At 45.0% G+C, this 25469-nt stretch overlaps 1 protein-coding gene across 2 annotated transcripts in view; it reads left to right on the plus strand.

Moving 5' to 3' along the window:
- The window catches only part of adar (adenosine deaminase RNA specific), a 39700-nt gene that overhangs the window by 7517 nt on the left and 6714 nt on the right, over nucleotides 1-25469 (plus strand). For both annotated transcript variants that reach the window (XM_063199539.1, XM_063199538.1), the window contains exons 4-13: nucleotides 1489-1634; nucleotides 6124-6259; nucleotides 6686-6939; nucleotides 12631-12784; nucleotides 16871-17039; nucleotides 18290-18383; nucleotides 19767-19889; nucleotides 20199-20329; nucleotides 24459-24641; nucleotides 25109-25221. In XM_063199539.1, the coding sequence (XP_063055609.1) occupies nucleotides 1489-1634; nucleotides 6124-6259; nucleotides 6686-6939; nucleotides 12631-12784; nucleotides 16871-17039; nucleotides 18290-18383; nucleotides 19767-19889; nucleotides 20199-20329; nucleotides 24459-24641; nucleotides 25109-25221 (1503 nt within the window). The remainder of the gene's footprint in view (nucleotides 1-1488; nucleotides 1635-6123; nucleotides 6260-6685; nucleotides 6940-12630; nucleotides 12785-16870; nucleotides 17040-18289; nucleotides 18384-19766; nucleotides 19890-20198; nucleotides 20330-24458; nucleotides 24642-25108; nucleotides 25222-25469) is intronic.

The raw sequence follows: 25469 nt of genomic DNA on the forward strand, positions 1-25469 counted from the left end.
ACTCAAGGACAGGTTTAAAATGAGTTTAACAAAAATTGTACAGTATCACTAAGTAGTTTGATATAATATAATATAGACAGTTATGACTGCATTCATGATTTAGCGTCATGGGCCTCGCCAACAACAACATGTTCAAGGTGAGTGGGCATGTGACACTGGGCAGGACAGCTTATTTAGTTTTATATAATGTAATTTAGTATAGACAGCTATGGCTGCATTGATAAACTGGTGACATGGTCCCTGCCCAGGTGACACTGTTGGAAAAGGGACACCACTCTGCCCGACACCACTTAAATGGTTGGCAAAAATATAGACAGCCATGACCACGGTCTCCGCGGATCATTTAAAGACTCTTAATTACAGTATATGTGTATTGAATTTTGCTATTTTTAGAGATCTGGCATTACATTTCATCTGGGCTCAGTGGATTAAAAGATGTCTGGACAGTTTTCCATGAGAACGCTCCATCACTAGCAAGTCGGTAACAAGCTAGTGTAGCATCTCATTCGTTGTAGCATCAAGAACGTGCAGTTCCATAGATGGTGATTGCGGGCAAGTGATGACTACGAAATTGGAATGGGAGTCAATGCGGCTAAATACTGAAATATTTTTCACTCCCATTTCCAGTCATCAACCTCATAAAATACAAATGTCCTGTTTAAAACTATGGTTGCTAATAATTAAGTTATATAAGGAGAGGTATTGTCAAGTTATTTGGGTGTTAAGTTTTCTCTCCAGGGCAGAAGATTTCCACCCGCACTGACTAGCATTCTGCTAATGTATATGGATTTAGCCTCATAAATACAGCTTGCTGACTCATTGTATAATAATCCAGAGGTGCAAAGAAATCTAATTATGCGTAATAATGCGTTCTTTTTTGGCTAGACTAGAATGTAGTAATAATTTGGGGCAAAAAAATTATACAACATGAGAAACCCAATCATTCTTCACAATCACCAACTAGCCACAGTATCTCCGGGAAAACTTCTGTCACTGACCCTTCTCATTGGTTCTCATTGGTATGTTCCATCCAAAGCGAGTTTAAGGGGGGAAAAAAACCTTTCACAGTAGCAGTCTTGGGACATCAAATGCTAATTATAATTACTTAGGTACATGGGATAATCTATGCCCTGCTCAAGCTAGCACCATGGCACAGGTTAATAGGGGCATGGAGGAGTTTACGTTATCTTACTTCCATGCTCTCTCTCTCTCTCTCTCTCTCTCTCTCTCTCTCTCTCTCTCTCTCTCTCTCTCTCTCTCTCTCTCTCTCTCTCTCTCTCTCCCTTTCTCTTTTTATTTCCCTCTTTTCAGCTCACTTCCTCTTACTCTCTCTTTGTTTGTCTTTGGAGATGATATGGAAGAGAGGATTTCAGATAATTTACATTTTCTTGGGTGTCATGATGTAAAAAGTTTTTCCTAAATGCAACTTCTCTCTTTCTCTTTTTTTCTCCCTCCCCGCATCTGTCTTGTCTTGTCTGTGTTCCCCAGAGTGGTGAGTCGGGCCCCCCAGCGTTGGCACGCTCGCTGCCCGGTGGGAAGAACCCGGTCTCCATGCTGATGGAGCACAGCCAGCGCAGCGGAGACGCAGTCGAGTTCATCAACACACGCCAGGAAGGCCCACCGCACGACCCACGGTAACACACACCACACACACACACACACACACACACACACACACACACACACACACACACACACACACACACACACACACACACACACATGCATGCACACACACACACACATGCATGCACACACATGCATGCACATACACACACGCGCGTGCAGACACACGCACTCTCTCTTACACACATACGCACGCGCGCATACATGCATGCATGCATACATACATACATGCTTGAAGGGTTGTGCTTCGCAAAGGGAATTTCCACACTGACAGGACACAGTCACATGATGTGGAGTACACACACACACACACACACACACACACACACACACACACACACACACACACACACACACACACACACACACACACACACAAAACTGCCTACAGGAAACAGCTTTGGCTAGAAGGGACCACATCACATGGCTGAGTTCAGACAGCATGCACACAGTAGGATGCCACAGGGGCGTGCTGCTTAGCTTGATAAACTTCACAACCCAGGAAAATAATCGTGCAGGGTTTTTTCACCATCTTTCCAGACTGATACCGCTATCGGATGCATATCTCGTGTTACTAAAACCAAGCACGCTTTTCAGTTTAGTGGGCCTTTAGCAATTAGCTCGGGAGCCATTTTGTCTGCTTTGCATAAGCACACTCTCCATGCTGTTCTTGCGTAACCATATATCCTCCATGTCTCATGAGTGACTATTTTCATTTGGTTGAGTGTGTGTGTGTGTGCACCTCCCTGTGCATTTGTGCGTCTCTCTGTACACCTCTGTTAAGTGATGACTCTCCCCACTCCACCTTCAGGAGGTGAAAGACATGTACTCTGATCCCCCACTAACCCCCACTGTATCAAGATTCACCTTTCACAGTGCAGCTGTATCGTGGAGTCTCTTCTTCTGAATATCCGTCCTATGCCACGATACATGATGATGAGAAATTTGTCAGGATAATATTAGAATAATATTTTAACTGACCAGAAATAAACCTCCATTGAAAATGAATGGGATGTCATGTCTGGTGAGTTCGAATGTCCATACCACCAAAGCACCAACACTTGTTATGGAAAACGACAGGGTATAGTGAAGAGGGAACTGTGGGTCACTGGATCAAAAAATAAAAAATAGCGGGCAGTAAAGCATCAAGGATACCTGGGCTTCCATAACTCCCATGCAATGCCCCTGCCATTGACTTCAGTGTTCACCACATCATGGCAGTCATTAAGCCAAAGAGATTCCTAACCAAGTATTGAACATTGACATGTCATTTAGGAAAAAAACTAATTTCATTTGATTTGATGTGACCCAAACATTTTTCTTTTCTTTCTCTGAGGAAAATTGTGATTTCATTACAATATTCTAATTTTGTGAACGCTTCAATTCATGGTTTTGTTGCACTGGAGGGCCAAGATATGTAAGAATAAACTAATAATTGGACTAGTTCAAAATGTGGGCAATGAATCTATAATCCATGAAAGTGTAACATTATTGGTGGAATTATGGAAATAAATCAGCTTTTTCATGAGTTTCATCAGTTTTTGGCCTGGAGCTGTACAGTGGTTGGACAATGAAACTGAAACACCACCAACATTTTAGTATGGGAAGTTTCATGGCTAAAGTGGACCAGCCTGGAGGCCAATATCCATTAATTGCACATTGCACCAGTAAGAGCAGAGTGTGAAGGTTCAATTAGCAGGGTAAGAGCGCAGTTTTACTCACAATAATGCAATGTACATGTGACTGAGCTCATCTTGCACCTGTTCACCCCCCTCGGGGATTGAACGTGCGATCTCGTCAACTACAACGGTCCGGCAATGGGAGACACAGTACGATACCGCTGGGCCAAGAGACTAGTCTCTCGGCCCAATGGCACGAGACTGTATGAGGCTATCGGAGGGAGGTTTACCAACCTTTCACGCCAACTCTGTGCTAGTTAGCCTCCGTTACACTCTCCCCCTTAAACCTCACTTCCATCCCGGTCACGGCACCACTGTAACGGAGCTCATCTTGCACCTGTTCACCCCCCTCAGGGATCGAACGTACGATCTCGTCAACTACAACGGTCCGGCAATGGGAGACACAGTACGATACCGCTGGGCCAAGAAACTAGTCTCTCGGCCCAACGGCACGAGACTGTATGAGGCTATCGGAGGGAGGTTTACCAACGTTCCACGCCAACTCTGTGCTAGTTAGCCTCCGTTACACTCACAACATTATAGGTGACATTAGATTTCAAAAGAGGACAAATTGTTGGTGCACGTGTTATTTGTGCATTTTTGACCAAGACAGCAAGTCTTTGTGATATCAAGCACATTACCAAGAAGGACGAACCACATCCAACATAATAAACTGTGGACGCAAGAGGAAGCTGTCTGAAAGGGATGTCCGGGTGCAAACATGGACTGTATCCAAAGAAACTTGAAAACACAGCTGCCCAAATCACAGCAGAATTAAATACGCTCCTCAATCTTCTGTTTCTACCAGAAATGTCCGTCGGAAGCTCCACATGGTCAATATACACAACTGGGCTGCTATAGCCAACCTAAAACCACGTGTTTCAGTTTCATTCTCCCCATATGTATAGTTAGTATTACTTAACTTACACTGTAATACATATTGACTAAAATGGTGCTTTAATGTAATGGTACATTAATTAACTGTATAAACTCAGTGTATGGGAAAGATTTCATGAGTCTTAAACAGTACAATGATGATGTGTATGGGAAAGATTTCATGAGTCTTAAACAGTACAATGATGATGTTAAAGTAAGTGGAAGTAATGTGAGTTAAATTGAGGCTAACGCGGCCGGTAGCGTTTAATGTGGAGCAGCGCTAACATGTCTGTCCTGTTTAGGATTCCCATTAAGCAGCATAAGCAGAGCACTCTCTTCCTGTCCTCTCATTACTCAGCTCTCCATCTCCCTCCCTCCCTCCCTAGCCCTCCCCCTTTCACTCCATCTATCTACCCCTCCCCCCTCTTGCCCTCTGTCCCTCACTCTCCGTCTCTTCTTTTTATCTTTTGCGTCTCCCAATCCCTCTTTCCCTCCATCCCTCACTCTCTGTCTCTTCTTCTTTTTTTATTTTACGTCTCCCAATCCCTCTCTCTATCTCTCTCATTGTTCTTCCCATCTCCTGCCATTTGCCTTTGTCTGTGCTCCCTCTATGTCTTTGTGTCTCTCTTTCTTTTTCTCTCGCTCTCTCTCTCTCTCTCTCTCTCTCTCTCTGCCTGTCTGTGTCTCGTTCTCTCCCCTGTCCCCTTGTGGCCACTCTGCTGTACTGGTCTTCCTCTGGGCTTTTGGCTCTAACTATTTGTGTCGTCCTCTCTTGCCTTGCACAATAGCCCTCTGTCCATTCCTCTCCTTCTTTTTTTCCTCCTCACTGTCGTTCTCTATCTCTCTTTACATACCTTATTTTATTTTTTTGTAAGTTTGTATACCAGCCAGCTCTCGTTCCTCTCCCTGATGTTAAGATGTTATGATTGCACCGTGGGCTTGGGTTATTTATTATATATTTTTTTCTTGGGAAGACGCTGTTTAGTGTGTCTATGCATGAGTCTCTTTGTATATGTGTTAACAGGAATTTAAAGGACATGCTGCCGGCATAGTTTTTCCTACATGACCTTGACGAAAAACAAATATTAACCGCTGGACTATATTGCATTGTGTACCACACGAGACACAAGGCTTTGCATTTAACTGGGGTTAAATGACATCAGACTTGTGTGTGTTGAAATGAAGCATAAGATGACAAAATGGGATGGGACTACTATAATGGGTTTCCTAATTTTACGTATGCCCTATATTCCCACTTAATCCTTTTACTCAGTGTCAGCCCATACCACCAAAATAGTAAACCACTTCTGCCTCTCGTGGGCAACCCTTTTAACCTTGCGGTTGTCTTCCTCAAGCTCTGATGCTTTTGAATCCGTACATTTGCTTTGAAATCGTGTTTTAATTGAGTCCCTAGCGAACACTCACACTATCACTCTGCTGCTCTGCTCTCTCCTTATTCCTCTCTTTGATGTTATTTTTCCTGATTTTAGCAGGAACTCCTAATTCTGCAAACCTGAAATTGCATTTACTGTATAAAAACTACTGTAATCATAGAAGCCTCCGCATATTGTTTAAATTGCATCACAAAGTGGTGTGATTTAAGTTTTTGATGCCAGTTCACCAATCACAGCTCTACTTACTTACACTCACCCCCCCTCTCTCTCTCTGAAAGGGGTGTGGTGTGTGGCATGAATGAACTCAGTTGCCCTGTGCTTGGTTTTCCTTATCAAGCAAATTTTCACTTATGCCCTGTTTTGAATTTTTTATCAACTTATTGAAATATGCAAAATAAATGACTTTTTAAACCTCTCTCTCTTCCTCCCCCTCTCTCCCTCCCCCTCTCTCTTCCTCTTTTGCTTCCCCTCTTTCCCTCCCCTTCTCTCTGCCCATTTCGCTTCCCCTCTCTCTCTCCCTCCCTTCCTCCCCCCTCTTCTCCCCGTAGCTTCATGTTCCGGGTGAAGGTGGGTGAGTGCATGTTTAAGGAGGCGTCTGCCCCCAGCAAGAAGGCCGCCAGGCAGCTGGCAGCAGAGGAGGCTGTGAAGGAGATGTTGGCAGACGGGCGACTGCAGCTGAACAAGGTAGCCAGCAGCAACTCACTAAATCGCTTATATATTGTTTCTTTGCCACTAATTACTTGTACATAAGCAAGTAATGGAGAAAATACCACCTAAGCAAGCTCATTGTTGGCAGTTGTCTCACTTTGTCATTCCCCCGGTCCACTGCCAACTCTTGCATTCAACCTCACAACATCCCTTACTCTCATTTAACACTGACATCTCGCCCTCTCTCTCTTTCCCTCTTCTCTCTCACTCAATCCTCTCCCTCTGCACTCTGTACTCTACTTTTTATATTCTCTCTCTCTCTTTTTACCTGCCTCTCTCTACCTTTCTCTATAATCTCTCTCTCTCTCTCTCTCTCTCTCTCTCTCTCTCTCTCTCTCTCTCTCTCTCTCTCTCTCTCTCTCTCTCTCTCTCTCTCTCTCTCTCTCTCTCTCTCTCATACAGCCGCAGCCCAGTAGTTTCCTACCGGATGCCAGCGGTGGAGGCAGTGCCATGAACACCCCTGCGCTGCCGGCGTGCCCGTCCCTGCCCCCCCTGAGCGCGGCCGAGCTGCAGCGGGCTCACGAGGCAGGTGTGGGGGACCTCATCAACCACCTCAACAACAACGCAGTGTCGGGCCTGCTGGAGTATGCACGGGCACGTGGCTTCGCCGCCGAGATACGCCTGGTCGGACAGAGCGGACCGCCTCACGAGCCCAGGTACACACACATTACACATGTTTTGCTCCAAGGTTGCTGAAAGTTATATGCCTCCAAATTTTGTTATGCCTTTATTTGTTGCCTGGAGTAGTGCAAAGTACGAATGACCAGGTAGTCCATTACGCCCACAGCTTCGATTGTCTTCGAAATCTTTCCGCTTTTGAGAAAATCCTCATTTTAGTCAGGCCCGTGGCTCACCTCTGATGCATTTTCCCTAGTAACTCCATGTATGTTTCACTACATACTGGATCCAAATCACTACAATATGCACTTGTCACCATGTTCTCCATCACTGCTGTTATGCTTGCCTCTACTTCCTGACCAATTGCTATTAGCAGGCTTACCACTTCCTGTAGGTTAATTTAGCCAGATTTGTCACTAAACCATCCTCTTGGAATAACACCCAGGTACACACTATATAGCATGTACACACACAAACACACCAATGCATATTCACACAAGGGGTTTGAGATATTTGTGGTCGGGCAGAGAAGATCGCCACACGAGATCAGGTATACTCGACCATAAACACACGCACACGCTATAAATATGCATGTGCATGAGGCTTCGCCGAGATGCGGCTGGTCGGATAGAGCAGACGGCCACACAGGCCGAGGTATACACCAGGGCTTGACATTACCGGTAACCTTTTTGCCTACCGGCCTACATGGCTAGTGGTTCCCCTGAGTCACTAGCCAGCCAGCCTGTTTAATTTATTTACCATTATACATCTAAGCTCAGAAGATAAAGTGCTAAAGGAAGATCAATGCTATGAACATGGTGAAGATATTTTAGATAAATAGAATCCGAGTATGATCTGACTAGAACTTAAATATAACCAACTGATCTAAAGAGGCAAATAAACTGTGACGTGTCATACCCAAGTGTATACTTTGCCTGCCAACATGGCAAGTTAGACTTGAGTTATTACTAGCCAAAGCCAAGCAGGTGCCAATGTCAAGCCCTGGATACACTCATGCGGGACTCTGCTCAATGAGCAGTGGCAGACATTTCGGCTTCAGAAAGAAAAAACGACCACATACTTGCTTTCACCAATTATCTAATAAACTTGGCTGAAAATGTGGTCATTAGGATCAGCTGGTTCATTACATTGGCTATACATACGTTTTTCGTTGACAGACATTCTTGTTGTGAGGAGACCGACAGTAGTTTCCAACAATAAGGGCTTGAACAGTACACAGCCAGGGTCGCGCAGCCAGGGATTGTTTACAAACGATAAACCCATGTCTTGTCCAACAGAGCAGGCCGCCACTTCATCCCACATACACACATACTCAAACACTATACACACATGCTTTGCACAAAAAGTTCTGCTGCTGAGATGTGCGTTGTCAGTAGTGCTGTTAGGCGATCAAAAGAATCAAATTAATTACAGAATTTGAAAAATACTAATCTCACACACACACACATACACACACACACACACAGGATTTGTCCACAATACATATCTCTCATAGTAAATACATCGTCAGGGTGCCCGAATTTGTGTTTTACAGCAGTAATTCATTCCTATTCTACTCTCTACTAGGCAAATGGTGTAAACTAAAGGACCACATGGCTTTTTATTATTCACAAGATTTTGGGCAACTTTAGGAAAATACATGGTTTCTGTGAGTGTTCATTATTATTTCAGGTGTCCGGTCACCACGAAGCCAAGGCATTTTTCAGGTCTCATAAATGAAACCAGCGGACTTGTAAAAACTGATTGAACAGATATTGAATCACTTATTTTCTTGGGTCTGTGTGGGCCTTTTTTTAGAGTCAAGAACACTGCTCTGAAGTGTATTTGAACCAATTATAGTGCATTACACACTGAATGCGTTGTGAAAATGCAGACAAAGTACTTCTAGCTATTGATACGTTGGCACCGACGAATTAACAATGCTGCGCTATGCAGCTGCTGGCACTGCCCAAAAGCAGCGAGATGCAGCTCCCAGAGGGACGGTTGCACTATGCATAAATCCATAAATGGTTTAAACTTAAAAGTGAAAACTGCTTTTGACCACATTATGCGTTCAGCTCTGAGCTTATGGTGTGGCAGCTTACCAGCGTCTGCCTATTCATTAAAGCCGTTCATTTTTACAACGCGGTAATTCGCAGTGTAATTAATTAATGTTATTAACACATTAAAGGTCCTAGTTGTCAGACAGAATGAAATGCAACACAAGCCCAGGTATGAACGTGCACACACACGCACACGCACGCATGCGCACACACACACTAACACACACACACGCACGCGCACGCACGCATGCGCACGCACGCATGCGCACGCACACACACACACACACACACACACACACACACACACACACACACACACACACACACACACACACACACACACACACACACACACACACACACACACACACACAGAGCTTCACAGATAGGGTGTGCCTGGTTGGGCATGGTGAACTGCTACACAAGCCAAGGTGCACACACACGTATAGACACACATGATGCCTGTGCTTTTAATCAATCCACTCTGAAATTGATCTTGAGGATATGATTTTACCCTGTCACAACTTTGTGACAACCTTCAAATCCAGTACATTTTGAGTGGATTATTAAAGGGGCACAAGGTAGGATGACGTGGCATGCCTGTCTCAAAAGCTACACTGTAATGACATAATGCTGGCTGTGAGACTGTTTTTCATCACGGAATGCCAACAGTTGATACAAATCTGAATACGGTATGTAAAGCGGACCACGCTGCCAAAAGTTGCAGTCTGCCAGTCGACCGTGGAAGTGGTCGCAAGGGCCATCGTTCACTCACTAGTGACGTGCATAAGCATAGGCTGACTCGAGACCGTGATTAATTAAACTTTTAATCCTACCTGGAGCCCCTTTGAAAGGAAAAAAACATCATCATAATGGGCACAGAAGAAGGCTGCATAGTCTTGGCCTGAATCTAGTCAGTCTCACAGTGAGCCTCTGCCTCTGCTCAGATCTGGCTGTGTTGTGCTAATGAATAAGGCCTGCTCTTTCACCTAAAGTACACCTGGGGAATCACTCTCTTTACTGTGTCCTGTCTGTCAAACTCTCTCTCACACTCCAGTTACATCAAGGACTCGTCTAGAAGTGGTCCTTCTATAAGCAAAAAGACAGGCACAAGAATGTTATTATTTTGTGTTTAGCTGCTGGACATCAGGAACGGATTATGACTTCTGGGCCCCTGGGTCAGCCATAAACAAAAGGCCCCCTCTCAATGGAATCGTGAGGTTCCAAAACTTTTGGGTGTTTGTTTAGCCAAGATGTCAGAGCTTTTGGTTCAGTTGAAAATACTGTAGTAAAAATGCTTTTCTAACACGGTATCAGAACATAAATGTAGACCAACAACGAAGTGTTTTTTTGTTTTGTTTTTTTCGTGTGGAGGCTTGAGCTTTAGGGCCCCCTTGGCATCCTGGCAGGTCGTATCCAGCAGTACTAGGTACAGGTGTAGAGGCCCTGGGCTGGGGCAATGTGGGACTAGATGCCTTTTCTCCCCTCTCTCTGACATTTTGCTCCTTCTGGTATAAGAATCAAGCCTGCAATGCTAAAACAAGTGTTGAGCGTCAAGTGATGTGTGATGGCCTTTCCGATCATGACTGTGATGCCATCTATGTTTTGCAGTTGTGAAATGTGCTATATCATATGCAAATCACCCCTTCCAAAATGAATAGCGTATACATTGGTTTGTAAAGCAGCTTGAGAAATTACTTGAGCAGTAAAACAAATATGTACTCTTTTTAGGGGAGCTAATCTATAGGATTGGATAGAAGTGTTTGCTATGAGGTGACCACCTTGACTGGGAAAGAACATTTCAGTCTGTCAGTGTCTGTCCAGAGTCTATACTACATTGCCTCGCACTGCATGCCACATTTGCTACTACTAGTAGTAACATATTTGATGAAATGGTAACATTTCACAATAACCTTCCGCTAAATGGCTAACTAATGTTAACTAACGGTAAGGTATTATTATGTCGCCCTGGAAATTGGGGGGTCGGGGACATAAGTTCTGCTGCATAGTTGTGATTAATGATCGTGATTTTGATCTGAATAATCGTGATTATAATTTGTTCCATAATCGTGCAGCCCTATATTATTGTCAACAGCAAATGTTTAAGTGTTATACAATTGATTTAATAATATGTCAATGCTTATAATCGTATCATAGATGCACAGCAGACCATTAACTAACCATTAGTTAACCATTTATGCCAAAGGTTATTGTGAAGTGTTACAGATGAAATTGAGAATTTCTGGTCTCTAGTTATTAATTCATTCATTCCTCTGCCAGTGCAGCCTTTATTGCTGCAGTTGTTGTTTCTCTTTTTGTTGATTTGGTTGTTTTTGTTTTTCCATTGCATTTCAATTTCCATTTTCAGTGAGTTGTTCCCATGATAAATTGCCCAACACAACTTTTTTTTTTTTTTCTTCCCACGAAGCAATTTGTTTATCGAAGGAGGGATTTTTAAAAAGCCATCAAAGCATTATGTGTTTTGGCGGGCATAACAACACTGCAGGTGCACAAAAGCTTTGTGTAATAACGAGTGCCAGTGGAAATGGATTTCTATGTACCCATCCACCCACGCTATACAGCAGGGGTTCTCAACCTTTTTTGAACAAACGCCCCCTTGACCTCATTATAAGCCTCCCAAAAATCCCTTGACCTCATCATAAGACTGACAACTCCCCCCTTAGTATTACAAAATGAAATTGACTAATGCCCCCCCCCAAATGGCAACTAAGTACCGCCCCCTCTCAGCTGTATCCTTCTCAACGCCTGGGGGGCTGTAGCGCCACCGTTGAGAAACATGGCTCTACAGCTTTCTCTACCAGGCAAGCCAGGCCTTTTGTGGCCCATTGCAGTGGCGCACCATGGCCAGAGGAGGGCATAAGAGGGTTGTAAATATGACGGAGGAGAAGTGTGCTGTGTAGAGTGGCTGTTTGTATAGGTCGCGTGTGGGTGCACATAACCCCCATGCTGAAGTCATCACACAAGCTAATGGAGCATAAAGGACCTCAGAACTCTCATCACCATCTCAGCAGGACAATCATAACTCAACACATGCGAACACACACACGCACGCACACACACGCACACACACATTCAGTCTCACACACACATTCAATCTCTCACACACAATGTCTATAATTTTGACACACACTGTTTTTTTGTATGGCACTTCCACAGGCCACAGTTCAATTCTATCAAGGACATGTTTGGTCTAACCACATTATTTTCTCTCTCTCTCTCTCGCCCTTTCTAGCTCTGTCTTCCTCATCATTATCTCTCATACCATCTCTCATTTCCTTCTCCATTTATTTCCTCTCTTGTCTCTGCCCCTTTATTTCCCTTTTCTGTCTTTTTGTTTTTCCCCCTCCATCTCTGATTCTCATCTCTCTCTCTCTCTCTCTCTCTCTCTCTCTCTCTCTCTCTCTCTCTCTCTCTCTCTCTCTCTCTCTCTCTCTCTCTCTCTCTCTCTCTCTCTCTCTGCTGTGCTCTCCCTCTCTCAATTTTTTGCTCTCTTGCTCTACCTCTCTGAAGGCATGTTGTGTTGGTGTTACACACCTTTTTATGATGCTGTATCTGTATCTCCCTGTACATTCTGACTCTCTTTGTGATCTCTCTCTCTGTCTCTCTCTTTCTGTCTCTCTCTCTCTCTCTCTCTCTCTCTCTCAGGTTCACCTACCAGGCTAAGCTGGGCGGTCGCTGGTTTCCTGCGGTGTGCGCGAGCAACAAGAAGCAGGGCAAACAGGAGGCCGCAGATGCCGCGCTGCGCGTGCTCATCGGAGAGGCGGAGAAGGCCGCGCGCACTGGGGAGGTCACCTCAGAGGTATCTCTCTCCCTAACACACACACACACACACATACATACACACACACACACACACACACACGGGGAGGTAACCTCAGAGGTATCTCTCTCTCTCTTACACACACACACACACACACACACACACACACACACACACACACACACACACACACACACACACACACACACACACACACACACACACACAAACACATGGGGAGGTAACCTCAGAGGTATAGCGCACACAATCACACTAACACACACATGCGCACGCACAGACATGGGAGGCAATCTCAGAGGTGTAATGCAACTCACACACACACGCAAACCCCTGTCTACACGTATAGATTACACAAGCACATAGGCGTGTGCGCACACACACACACACACGCACGCGCGCACACACACACGCACACGCACAGCAGATGTCACCTCAGAGGTATATGAACACACACACCTGCATGGATACACACACACACGCGTGCGCACACACACACACACACACACACACACACACACACACACACACACACACACACACACACACACACACACACACACACAGGAGAGGTGACCCCTTAGGTATGTCTCTCTCACACACAAACGCATCACTGTCAGTCACAAACATCAATGTAACGCAAAAATAACAAAACAGCCTAACATTGACTCGAGTCAGAACCACATTCAGTACATAGATGCACACACGAATTGGACTCACCCCTACATTCTAGTCATACACACACTCACACACACACACACACACACACACACACACCCCTCGGCACTAGGATTACACACATGCCATGCACACCTCTCTGCACGCGAATCACACACCCCTGAGCCCACCCACTTTGAATCACCTTGATGGAGGAAGTAAAAGAGACGGGCGCATCAATCAGCGCTGCAGTAAAGCCTGTCTGTCAGCTGGTAATTAAAGTCCATAAAGTGAGACTCTGGACCAGGGAAGCCGACACGGGGGGACAGAGTGGTCAGTCGTCCCGGGCCCAGGCAAATGGGGAGGTGGGGGCCCAGATTCGGGTTCTCAACACATTGCATGTATTGGTTTAGAGGGCCCTTTAGTTGAAATTTTCCCGGGCCCAGCCAAAAGCGGTCAGCGTCCCTGCTCTCGACTGCCGTGCTTCTGGGCCTCCATCTGCACGGCTGCTTTTGGACAGCCCACGGGAGAAGCAGCGTAGATGGAGGAGTGGGACTGATGTTGAGTTAAGTTGAACAGACTTTATGAATCCCCAAAGGGGAAGTGAGTTTGATACCCGACCAACCACACAATATAAAGACAGTGAGATGAATTATTGAACGGTGACACTTCATACAGCACATACAAAAATAAGAATTAAGTCAAGTTAGCCCATGAAAGAAACCGTTATCAACAATGTTTAAAGAGCAGAAGCTACTGAAATCCCTGCAGCTTTATTATTAGTAATAATAATCATATCATATCAAGAATATTCCATATTCTTCTTATTATTATTATTTTCAAAGAAACTATTTGTAACGGGAAGGTGTCACAATCTGATTCACAAGAGTTAGTTGTCCCTTATGGGTGCTTGTAGTCTCCGAATGGTAAGGCAACAGGGAAGCCAACACTAAGAATTCCATGTCTACACATTAAATTACATTTTTGCTATCGGCAACAACACTTCAATTTGATACCAGAAGTAATTACTTATTAAGTAATACTTTTCATTTGAAATTGAGCTACTTAAACTTAAGTCAATGCGTCTTTTATTTGAGTCGTATTTAGTTGTCATCAAAATCAGAAGGCTTATTCTTTTGATTGCTTAAAAGTTAAGCCATCCTGTATGACAAAAAAAAATTACAGTATGCCATAAAACTATACGTATGCCAATGCTCAATCATTGTCGCCACAAAAGCCCAGAGCCTTACTTCCTGCTTAAGATGGACAGTGGACGTAACTTTATTGCCCAGTGTAAGATGATGGCCAGCCAGTGTAAGATGATGGAGACTCTAAAGTTGATGGGGCAGTTTTTCTTTTCTCTCAAGCAGCGTCTGAAGCCCATAACTTTTCACAGACTCGCCTCGAGTGCCACCATAACGCTGCCCTATCTGACCCCCTTCCCATTATGCTTACAATTATTCCGGGCAGTAACTGTATGTAATGCGGCTTTTAAAAGCTCTCGGATGCCTCAAACACTTGAGTTGCCGGGCGTCCACCCCCATTAAGGAAGGACTACTACTTCTTCTTCTTCTTCTTCTCCCCCCATCTCGGCCCGCACCACACATACAGACTCGTACAGATGCAGCACTTAAGCCCCACTCTGGGTGTGATTGGTCTGGTCTGCCTCAGCGTCGTGAGCACTATGTCATACTGTATCCTGTAATTTGGAGACATCAGAGAGAGAGAGAGAGCGAGCGAGAGCTGTGGTGTTCTGTGGTGTGGGTGATGCATTACACTCGTGGACTGTGGATTGTGTAATGGGTGTACACCAGTGATTCTCAAAGTGTGGTCCGGGGACCACTAGTGGTCCGCGACAGAGCTCAGGTGGTCCGCGAGGGGATTTCTACTTTTCCAAGATAAGCTAGCAGTAGGCTATATTTGTAACATTTTCATGTTTTCCACACAATAAGACAGGCTTATAATGTGTATAAAAAGTAAGTGATCTGCTTAAAAATTAGCAGTGTCAAATTAGCATCCATCAACTGCCAATTCAGTTGACAGGTGGTCCCCGATAATTTTTGGGGGGAACAAAGTGGTCCTCGGTCTGAAAAAGTTTGAGAAACACTGGTGTACACACACACATACACACACCGAAAAATGGGAGGTTTGCTCATCTCAGGAAAGAGCACATACTCGCGCAGAACACAGAATGTGAAACGCACACACACGCAATAACAGAGAGAGTGATGCGCACACGCACACACACGCGCAGACACACGCAAAGTAACAGAAAAAGAGAGAGGGGGTCGCCCACTGAGAATGGTTTCAGTAAAGCTCGATTTCCTCCTCTATGTGCGGTAGAGATCCTAATGAAGACCCAGATGTGGCTAGAGCTTTCACTGGTGTTGTTCAGGAACACGAACATCCACCCACCCACGCACACGCTCATACACGCGCTTGCACGCACGCACGCAAACACACAAACAGCCCTCCAGTCTTAAATTCATGTTTTTGGCTTGTTATTGAATATCTTGAATTCTAATCTTTTTGTTTTGCTTTATACCTTCTCTTCTTTCCTTTACAACTCTCTCCCTTCCCCATCTCTTCCTCTGTCTCTAACTCTTTCTGTATTTACCTCCATCATTCTCTCTCTCTTGCTTGCTCTCTCTCTTTCTCTCTTATGAAGAATGAAGTGGGTGGAGTGAGCGTTTCGGTGGTTTTTTTGTTTTTGTTTAGCTGTTGGATTTACTGATGATTGACAGCCAGTGCTCTAATATAGCAGTTTTTAAAGGTGCACTGTGTTAACATTTTTAGTAGTTTATTTCCAGAATACTTGCGGCCCATTCAATAATGTTGCCCTGTCCACGAATACATACCACCACCATCAAATTCTAAGTATTCATTAGGACTGAGAAAATTGAATTTTTCATACATGAAAATCTTCTCCATGGTCCGCCATTTTGAATTTCCAGAAATAACATTTTTAGTTGCAAAACTTGGTGTACTTTGGTCATACAAGTAAATTTTAGTTATTATTTTGTAAATATTCATGAGAACATCAAATTTGTTAAAAAGCAGCACCGTTTCAATGGGTTGCATAGTTGCAATACCTTCTCTGGCCACCATCTTACACAGGGCACCTTTAAATCTCTCTTTCTTGCCCTCTCTTTCCTTCCTTCCCTCCCCCTCCCGCCGCTTTCTTGCTCTCTCTCTCTCTCTCTCTCTCTCTCTCTCTCTCTCTCTCTCTCTCTCTCTCTCTCTCTCTCTCTCTCTCTCTCTCTCTCTCTCTCTCTCCCGCCGCTTTCTTGCTCTCTCTCTCACTCTCTTTCTTTCTTTCTTTCTTTCTTTCTTTCTTTCTTTCTCTCTTTCTTTCTCTCTCTCTCTCTCTCTCTCTCTCTCTCTCTCTCTCTCTCTCTCTCTCTCTCTCTCTCTCTCTCTGTCTCTGTCTCTCTGTCTCTCTCTCCACAGTTACCAGTAACAGGCAGCACCCTACACGATCAGATTGCCATGCTGAGCCATCAGCGCTTCAATGCCCTGACGGCACGCATACAGCACAGCCTTCTGGGTAGGAAGATCCTGGCCACCATCGTCATGCGCAAGGGGGACACGCTGGGACCTGTCGTCAGCCTGGGAACAGGTGACACACACACACACACACACACACTTAAAGGTGACAGTCAGGGGTTCGTTGTCAGTCTGGACACAGGTACAGCACACTACGTATACACAACACACACACAATAGAGGGCTGCATTCATGAGATAAGGCTCTTGTGAGACCTCTCACAGACTTGGCTGTTGGGAAGGATTTTGGTTAGTCTGGCCAAGTTCATCTGTAATGTGTGCCAGTGACAAGCAAAACACCTTGTTTTATGATATTTTCACATTCTGAAGTTTTTGAAACTTCAACTAAACTCATAACTGCCCTTTTTATGTCTTAGAAGGTGTATGATTGTGCGATGTTATTGTTACAGATGGTCCTATTTACTTGTTGGGGAATGGCTATAGCATTCTAGTTTATTCTAGACTAGAGTGTGAGCATCCCACATTAGAATGGGGCTTGGACAGTAATGGTCACCACACAACTCACCTTTGTAAAGACACTGTTATTAGTTTGAGCACAACTGTATTTGACATCAAAATTGGTGCGGGCACGTTTGTTCAACTCGTCGGTCGGTTATCAACCAAGACACCTGCCATGCAACCACCAAAAATGCCAGTTGTCCACGTTAGACTACGATTGAATCAACAATGAAATCATTCAACGTGAGGCGCGAGTGTGATAAAGCTTGTATTACAACAGACGTGACGGTTGGAAAATAAAAACTGACAAGGCAATGTTGTGATCAAGACAAGTCTTGTTAACATTGCAAGACGGGAAGCATAGTGACCAGAAGAAGTCAGCAACTTTTGAGCAGATAGAGCTGCTGAGTCATCCTGGGAGGAACCATGTTGTGTTCTTAATGAAACTGTAGACGGTAGCCAGTTCTGCGAGGCTTTTCAATGTCTGCATATAGCATGACTGAAAATGAATGGAGCTGCACTTTGCAGTTCAGCCAAAAGGTTATTCTAGAAAAAAAACCTGATGCAGCCAGACGAGAGTGCAGCAGAATTGAAATATGCCTCTCATCAGGTGCAAGTATACAGTAGTACAGGGCTATTCAATTAGAATTTAATCTGGGCCACATTTCAAAACCAAGAACTTAAGTCGGGCCGTAGTGAAATTAAAATAAATGGCAAAAAAAATAATTCTGAAAAACACAATTTCAGAAAAAATAAAACCGATGTCATAATGTCATAGGGCCTGACCTTCCCTGACCCCTGGGTGGCGGTTGTGAAGAGTCAGTATTAAGTGTGTGTTTGTGTGTGTGTGTGTGTGTGTTTTTAGGGAATCGCTGTGTGAAGGGAGAGGAGCTCAGCCTCAAAGGCGACACAGTGAACGATTGCCACGCGGAAATCATATCGCGACGAGGCTTCATCAGGTATTCATGTTCTCTCTGTTTTTTCTATACGTCTTGCTTGCTGTGTATTTCTCTTTTTCTCCCTGTAGCTGTGCATGCCATGTTGTGTCCTCTTTTGTAAACCATGTTAAGCCGAGCATACACTCTGCAATATTTCCAGTCGTAGATATTCAGCTCCTGCTCACACTGTTCGTATGAATCGCAGGGTTTAAAAGTTCACATCTCACCGCTCGTGTCCTCACACTATACGATACAATGGTCGGCTGCGACCAGAGTGCTCACACTGTACGACACCACAGGCTTGTTTTCCAGAACTGCAGATGACAAAAGTGCAGAAGGTAATCGCGCACCTGAGGTAAGGGCGAAGATGCGCTCAAGATCAAATATCACTGCCCTGGCAATGTGAGCCTTTTACGCATGGGCCATGTGAAATATAGTGTTAAATCGGGTCGTAGCCTAAGCCCCCCACATTTGGGCTTGCATGCCCACGGGGACCCCGGTCATTTCCCGGCCCTCCCCCATCTCTCTCTCCCAATCATTTCCTGTCTGTTCTCCACTGTCCTGTGATGATAAAGGCAGAAAGGCCCCAAAAAATACTTTCAAAAAAAAAAATCCGGGTCATAGCCCAGCTTAAATTGTTCAATTCACTCACAAGGTGCGACAAGTTTTTCAAACAGTTTTGATTTTCTTGCGACCATACTATTGCTGGTCGTGAGGAGAAATCGTTTGACGTTACCCTGTGTACACAACATGAGGCGAGACTCATGATTGACCTGCGATTGAGCCAAAATGTCGCCCCAATGCCCAAAAATTTGTGCGACTGAAACTTGGCAAGGGGGGCGCTGTGGCGCTACGCGCTAAGCCCCCCTCATTTGGGCTTGCATGTCGAAGGGTTGCGCCCAGGGTTCGAATCCGGCCTGGGTCATTTGCCATCCCTACCCCGTCTCTCTCTTCATATTCGCTTCCTGTCGCTCTTCACTGTCCTGTCTGAAATAAAGGCAAAAAAGCCCATTAAAAAATACATTAGAAAAACCGTGGCAAAATCGGGCCAAAACTCACACAGTGTATGTCCGGCATTAGGCAAAAGTGTGCAGGCGTGTGTTCGTGTGTCTTTCTCTCACTTTCTGTCTCCCTTCCTTTTCCCTTTCTCTCCGTTTTTCTGCTTGGGCAGCACTGGTGTCAAGTTCCCCTGTTAGTCTGATGGAGGGAATACAATACACTTCCTGAAATCAAGTAGATCAGCAAGTGCTCATTCTTTCACTTAACCACTCCCTCTCTCTTTCTCCCTCTGTCCTCCCCCCCTTCCCTCTCTCTCTTTCTTCCACTCACTCTCCCCCCCCCACTCCCCATTTCCCTCGTACTCCTCTTCTCTCCTTCTGTCTCCCGTCTTTCTTCTGTGCTCAGGTTTCTGTACAGCGAGTTGCTGAAGCACTTGGACGGTTCTGAGGAGTCCATCTTCGAGCCGTCTATGGCTGACGAGGGCAAGCTGAGGATCAAGCCCGACATCACCTTTCACCTCTACATCAGGTGAGTCTGGTGTACACGCACACACTCACACACTGAGTACACGCACACAGTGGTACATAGAAGCACTCATAGTGAAGCATGCCTATGTATTTTCAAAGCATTGTAGCAGAAGATGACCATACTTTACCATTGACACTTTTGTGGATGGGTTGAAATTCAAACGCTATCACACTGTAGTCCTTCAATCATATCTCTGCTCCCTTTTTCCATCTCTCTCTCTCTCTCTCTCTCTCTCTCTCTCTCTCTCTCTCTCTCTCTCTCTCTCTCTCTCTCTCTCTCTCTCTCTTTCTCTCTCTCTCTCTCTCTCAGCACGGCTCCGTGTGGTGACGGGGCGTTGTTTGACAAGTCGTGCAGCGAGTCAGCGACAGAGGCGGGCTCGGGTCACCAGCCGCTCTTTGAGAACGCCAAACAGGGCAAGCTCCGCACCAAAGTGGAGAACGGTGAGCAGGACCCTACCTACCTACCAATGTACCTCCTCCCACCCTCCAGGGATGTGCTCTTACACCAGTCCAGTCACTGAGCGCTGTTACATGCACATACCGTATTCCGATTGTCAGCATTTGGTTTAGAACAAGTTGCGTAACATTCTGGAATTTTCTTTCTACCTGCATGGAATGGCATTCTACAACTTGAATATATCTGAAATACGGCCGAATACTGCTGCACCATTACGTTTAAAATATGAAGGTTCCTCACATGTAACTTCGCTCATTGTCCGTCAGGAAAACATTTGCATTATGTAACACATTTTAACCACCCACTCATGTAGTGTTGATGTTGGTCACATTTGACTTTTTCCAGCAGAAAGCCCACTGATCTGATTTTGCTCAAAGGTAAAAGTGGCCATTCTTGGAGACTTGGAGCATTTGGTATAAATATAATCAGTACATTTAGTTGTCAGAAGACAGGGAAAGAAACCCAAACAAGCCAAATGCAATACCTGTCCCTCTCCTGATTTAAGTAGGCTCTTTGGCTAGACTTATTTTGGACTTTGTCCGACTAAATGCATTCCAGCTAAGGCCAGTCATGACTTCTTTTTTAGATGCGTCCCACGCATCTCTATAAGAGGCTTTGGTGTCCGTCCGTCCGTCCCTCCGTCCGTCCCTCCGTCCGTCCGTCCGCCCTCCCGTGATGTGTTTCCCTCCCGTGATGTGTTTCCCTCCCGTGATGCGTTTCTGAATTGTGATTCCCTCCTGTGATTCCCTCTTGTGTCCACAAGGTGGCAGTCGCTCAGTTTTGGCCTGGAGCTCATGCGTGCAAACCAACCGTGCTCTTTGCCTGTGAGAAAAACATGGCGGCACTTCCTGTTGATTTTCACATGAAAGTTTTGCTTAATTTAAAGTCCCTAAGCGACTATAAATGTTGTGGCTTCCATATATTGATGTAAAAGTGCCCCACGAAGTAATGAAGCACAACAAAGTTACTCCACATTACCATTTGACCACTCGTTTTTCTATGCTAACAGGGTAGCATGTAGCATTGTAAATGATCCAGGGAGAAAGGGGGAAATGTTGTGATTTCAGTCCGCCTGAGGCAACGATTTTCGTGGGGAAGATGACCTGCATCTCGGTGGCATTGAACCACGCCCCCGTGCCTTATTTGGCTCGCTCAGCACGTGCGTCCTCAGTCCAATCGCAATGCTTTATTTTCCCCAGACGTTTAATCGCATTTAAGTGAAAGTGCCATGTATACACATCGCAAAATAACTCTTAATCCGATCTATTTAAATCGCATTTATTAAATCGGACTTAAAAACATCATGTACACGTAGCCAATGTCTCATTGATTAGTTTATGGAACTTACGGTTTGTCTGTTACGGTCCACGAAGACAATATCCACGTGAAAACGCAAACGCCTGCAAACCACTGTTTTGACAGAAATACAGTTCACCTGTCGCCTACTCTGTTTTCTTCCCAAAGCGGCATTTAAAAGTATTCCATGAAATCCAACATCAACGTCACTTCAAATAGGTGACAGCATCATGCTCACACATGAAATAACACTTCAGTGAGGGGGGGGACATCACTGCTCTCATATTAAAGTGAAAAGAGAATTTCACATTTTAGTTTATTTAATGTAGGCCTATGCAAAATTGCAAATAGCCTATTCATTGAAATCTGTCCAGAAAGGGTTGTAATGTTTGCCTGTTTTTTATGTTTGTAATTAAAAAAAAAAAAAAAAAAAGTGATTTAAAAAAAAAAATAGCCTAACAAAAATGGAGATTTTATGTTAAAAAAAAATGTGATATGGGATGGACCGATGGCCCCCCTAAGCTAAATTCGCCTTAGGTCCCCACATTGCTAAATGTAGTGTAAGGGATTATTTTGAAAAGACAGTAACATGTAATCAGCAATGCATTACAGTTTTTCAGTAAATTGCCCAACACTGTTGAAATCCTATGGTACTTTTTCAAATCCAGGCTTATACAGTACATGGTAGGCTTATTGATAAATTGCCTTGACAGGTTATGAGGAGGCCAAGGGGGCGTTTGGGCAAAAAAGGTTCAGAACGGGCATAGACGGACGCATCTGTTGTCCGCCTGTCGGACTTGTTTAAAGTATTCTTTGGGCTTTTAGCCTTTTATTATGACAAGACCACTGAAGAGGTGAACAGGAAATGGCTAGGAGAGAGGGTTGGGAAAATTACCTCAGACGGGACGGGACTCAAACCTGGTTCCCCTGCTTAATGGTATGGTGCCTTAGCCGTTTCAACCACAGTTAAGGCTGGCCCTCTATGATTTCCAAATAATTTCAACGTCCAGCATAAAAAATATGTTCATAATTAGATCTTGTGTCTCTCTGAAAGGCCAAATCAAGGTTATTTCAAGAAGCACATTTCTAAGAACGTTTTATTCTCCCGTCGTTGGCCAGGAGCCACAGCCCAGTGAGAGCTTGAAATGATTAATAGGACCCTGTTCACACCATGCGCTGTAATGATCACTTGTAGCCATATAAGTGTCCTCACCAAAAAGAATAATATCTTCATTTCAATATTCCTTGCGTGACTCTCAGCATATAATAGAATTTGACATAATGTCAATTCTGCTGGTTTCTGCTTGGCTATACATTTTTAAACGTAATTATCGTTCATCAAACTCCCCCATACATCGATCCCCACGGCATCCTTCAACCCCCCTGTCATTGTCGTCACAGTTGAAGTGTGAAATCTGCTATCCACTAAGTGGAGATGATGTTTTTTTTTTTAAACACACACACACACACACCATAGTGCAAAGTAGGGGGTTTGAATGCCTTGGTCAACATTCAAGAGCATTGCATGCCAAAGATATTTCGTCCTATTCCTCTTTCTGTATTCTCTTCCCGGCTGCAGTCGTGGTTGAAGTTGCAGGAGCGTGCTGCTTATTCACTTCCCCACCTACAGTTGTATAGCTACTGTTGAATGAATTAAACCAGATATACCTTCCCCTCCCCTATCTAGTGCGCACACACGCACACGGTCCTAGGACCAACCCTTTCTCCCTCCCACCCTCTCTCACCACTAGGCCACAGTTTCAGCAGAGATACTCCAGACAGAGATCCGTTAAAACACGCACATCCAATGTAAAGGAGTGTGCTCAAAATTCGGTCTCCTAAGGGGGCGTTGTCCCTCCTTCTTCTCTTTTCGTGGTGTTTGCACAAGACGTGCGCTACCGCCATCTACAGCTCTAAGGGGACTCCATTTATTCTCAACCTCAAGACTCCAAAGGTCTCCTAATCAAAGGTCTCCTAAAGGGGCGTTCACCCGACATAAAGTGGATACCGGAAAAGAACCTGCCTGATTTCTCACTCTAATATACGGTTCTCTGGTGTCAGCTTTCCGCCATTTTGCTCCGTCCGGCCTGTTAAGCTGTGCCAATGCAGAGCTGTATCTGCTGCTGCTGTGGCCACTGCTCATGATGTGTGTTGCCCCCGGCTGGCGCCCAGGGGAGCAGTTAGTGTGTGATTCATGACAACTCTTACAAACCACAGCAGTGGACGGCACGCACACACACGCACGCACACGCACACACACGCACACGCACACACACACTTATGCGTGCACACGGACACACACACACACACACTGACACAGATGGACACACACACACACACATTTCTAACACTCAACGCACTGAGTATTGATTGGTATGAAAGGTGTGAAAATTGGCCATATCTAATTTGTGGTTTGCAGAGAGCTAGTCATTTAGGGTGTCATATTCAACGGCCTGCCTGAATATCTCTCTCTCTCTCTCTCCCCATGCGTTTACTCACTTCTCTTCTCTTCCTCACTCCTTTCCTCATTCTTTTTTTTGCCATCTTCCCCCCTCTCTCTCTGCCTCTCCCCCCTCTCTCTCTCTCTCTCTCTCTCTCTCTCTCTCTCTGTCTGTCTGTCTGTCTGTCTGTCTGTCTGTCTGTCTGTCTGTCTGTCTGTCTGTCTGTTGCTCATTCTCTGCCTCTCTTTGTCCGTTTCTGTCTTTTTGTCTCTTTCTGTCCCCGTTTGTTTCTTTGCCTTTGTTTCCTTTTTTACTTGTTTGTTTGTTTGTTTCCTTTGTCTCACCTCCTCCTCCTCCATCCCCATCCCTCCTCCAGGTGAGGGCACCATCCCGGTGGAGTCGAGTGCCATCGTGCCCACGTGGGACGGCATCCAGCATGGGGAGCGTCTGCGCACCATGAGCTGCAGCGACAAGATCCTGCGCTGGAACGTCCTGGGCCTGCAGGGGGCGCTGCTCTCGCACTTCCTGCACCCCATCTACCTGAGCTCCATCACTCTGGGTAAGATACCTGTATAGATATACCCCATCTACCTGAGCTCCATCACTCTGGGTAAGATACCTGTATAGATATACCCCATCTACCTGAGCTCCATCACTCTGGGTAAGATACCTGTATAGATATACCCCATCTACCTGAGCTCCATCACTCTGGGTAGGATACCTGTATAGATATACCCCATCTACCTGAGCTCCATCACTCTGGGTAGGATACCTGTATAGATATACCCCATCTACCTGAGCTCCATCACTCTGGGTAAGATACCTGTATAGATATACCCCATCTACCTGAGCACACCGGTACATCTGTATCCCTACCTGTGTATCTAGCTATAACTTCCTGCACCACCTCCTCCTGAGCTCAGTCACGACATTCAGATAAATGGATTGATAGACAAATCATCTATCTATGAATTCCTTCTTCTATGTATTCATGTATTTGTTTAATCCCCCTCCCTCTCCTTGTAGGTTACCTGTATAGCCATGGGCACCTGACGCGAGCAACGTGCTGCCGATTGTCCAGAGACGGAGACGAGTTCTTGAAGAGCTTGCCCCTACCATACACACTCAACCATCCAGAGGTACACACACAGGCACACGTGTTTATAGCTCTGGGTTGGTGAGTGTGTATAGTAACATGTGCCACCACACACACACACACACACACACACATGCACAGAAAAACCATGTATGTATCTTACACACTGTCATCAACACACACACACACACACACACACATGCATATGTACCAACTCACACATACTTTAAGAGGTATAATTGTATATAACATGATGTCCCTCCTCTACATAATCAGTTACACGCTAGATCA

The sequence above is a fragment of the Engraulis encrasicolus genome, chromosome 5 (assembly GCF_034702125.1).
Source record: "Engraulis encrasicolus isolate BLACKSEA-1 chromosome 5, IST_EnEncr_1.0, whole genome shotgun sequence".
Taxonomy (NCBI): Eukaryota; Metazoa; Chordata; class Actinopteri; order Clupeiformes; family Engraulidae; genus Engraulis; species Engraulis encrasicolus.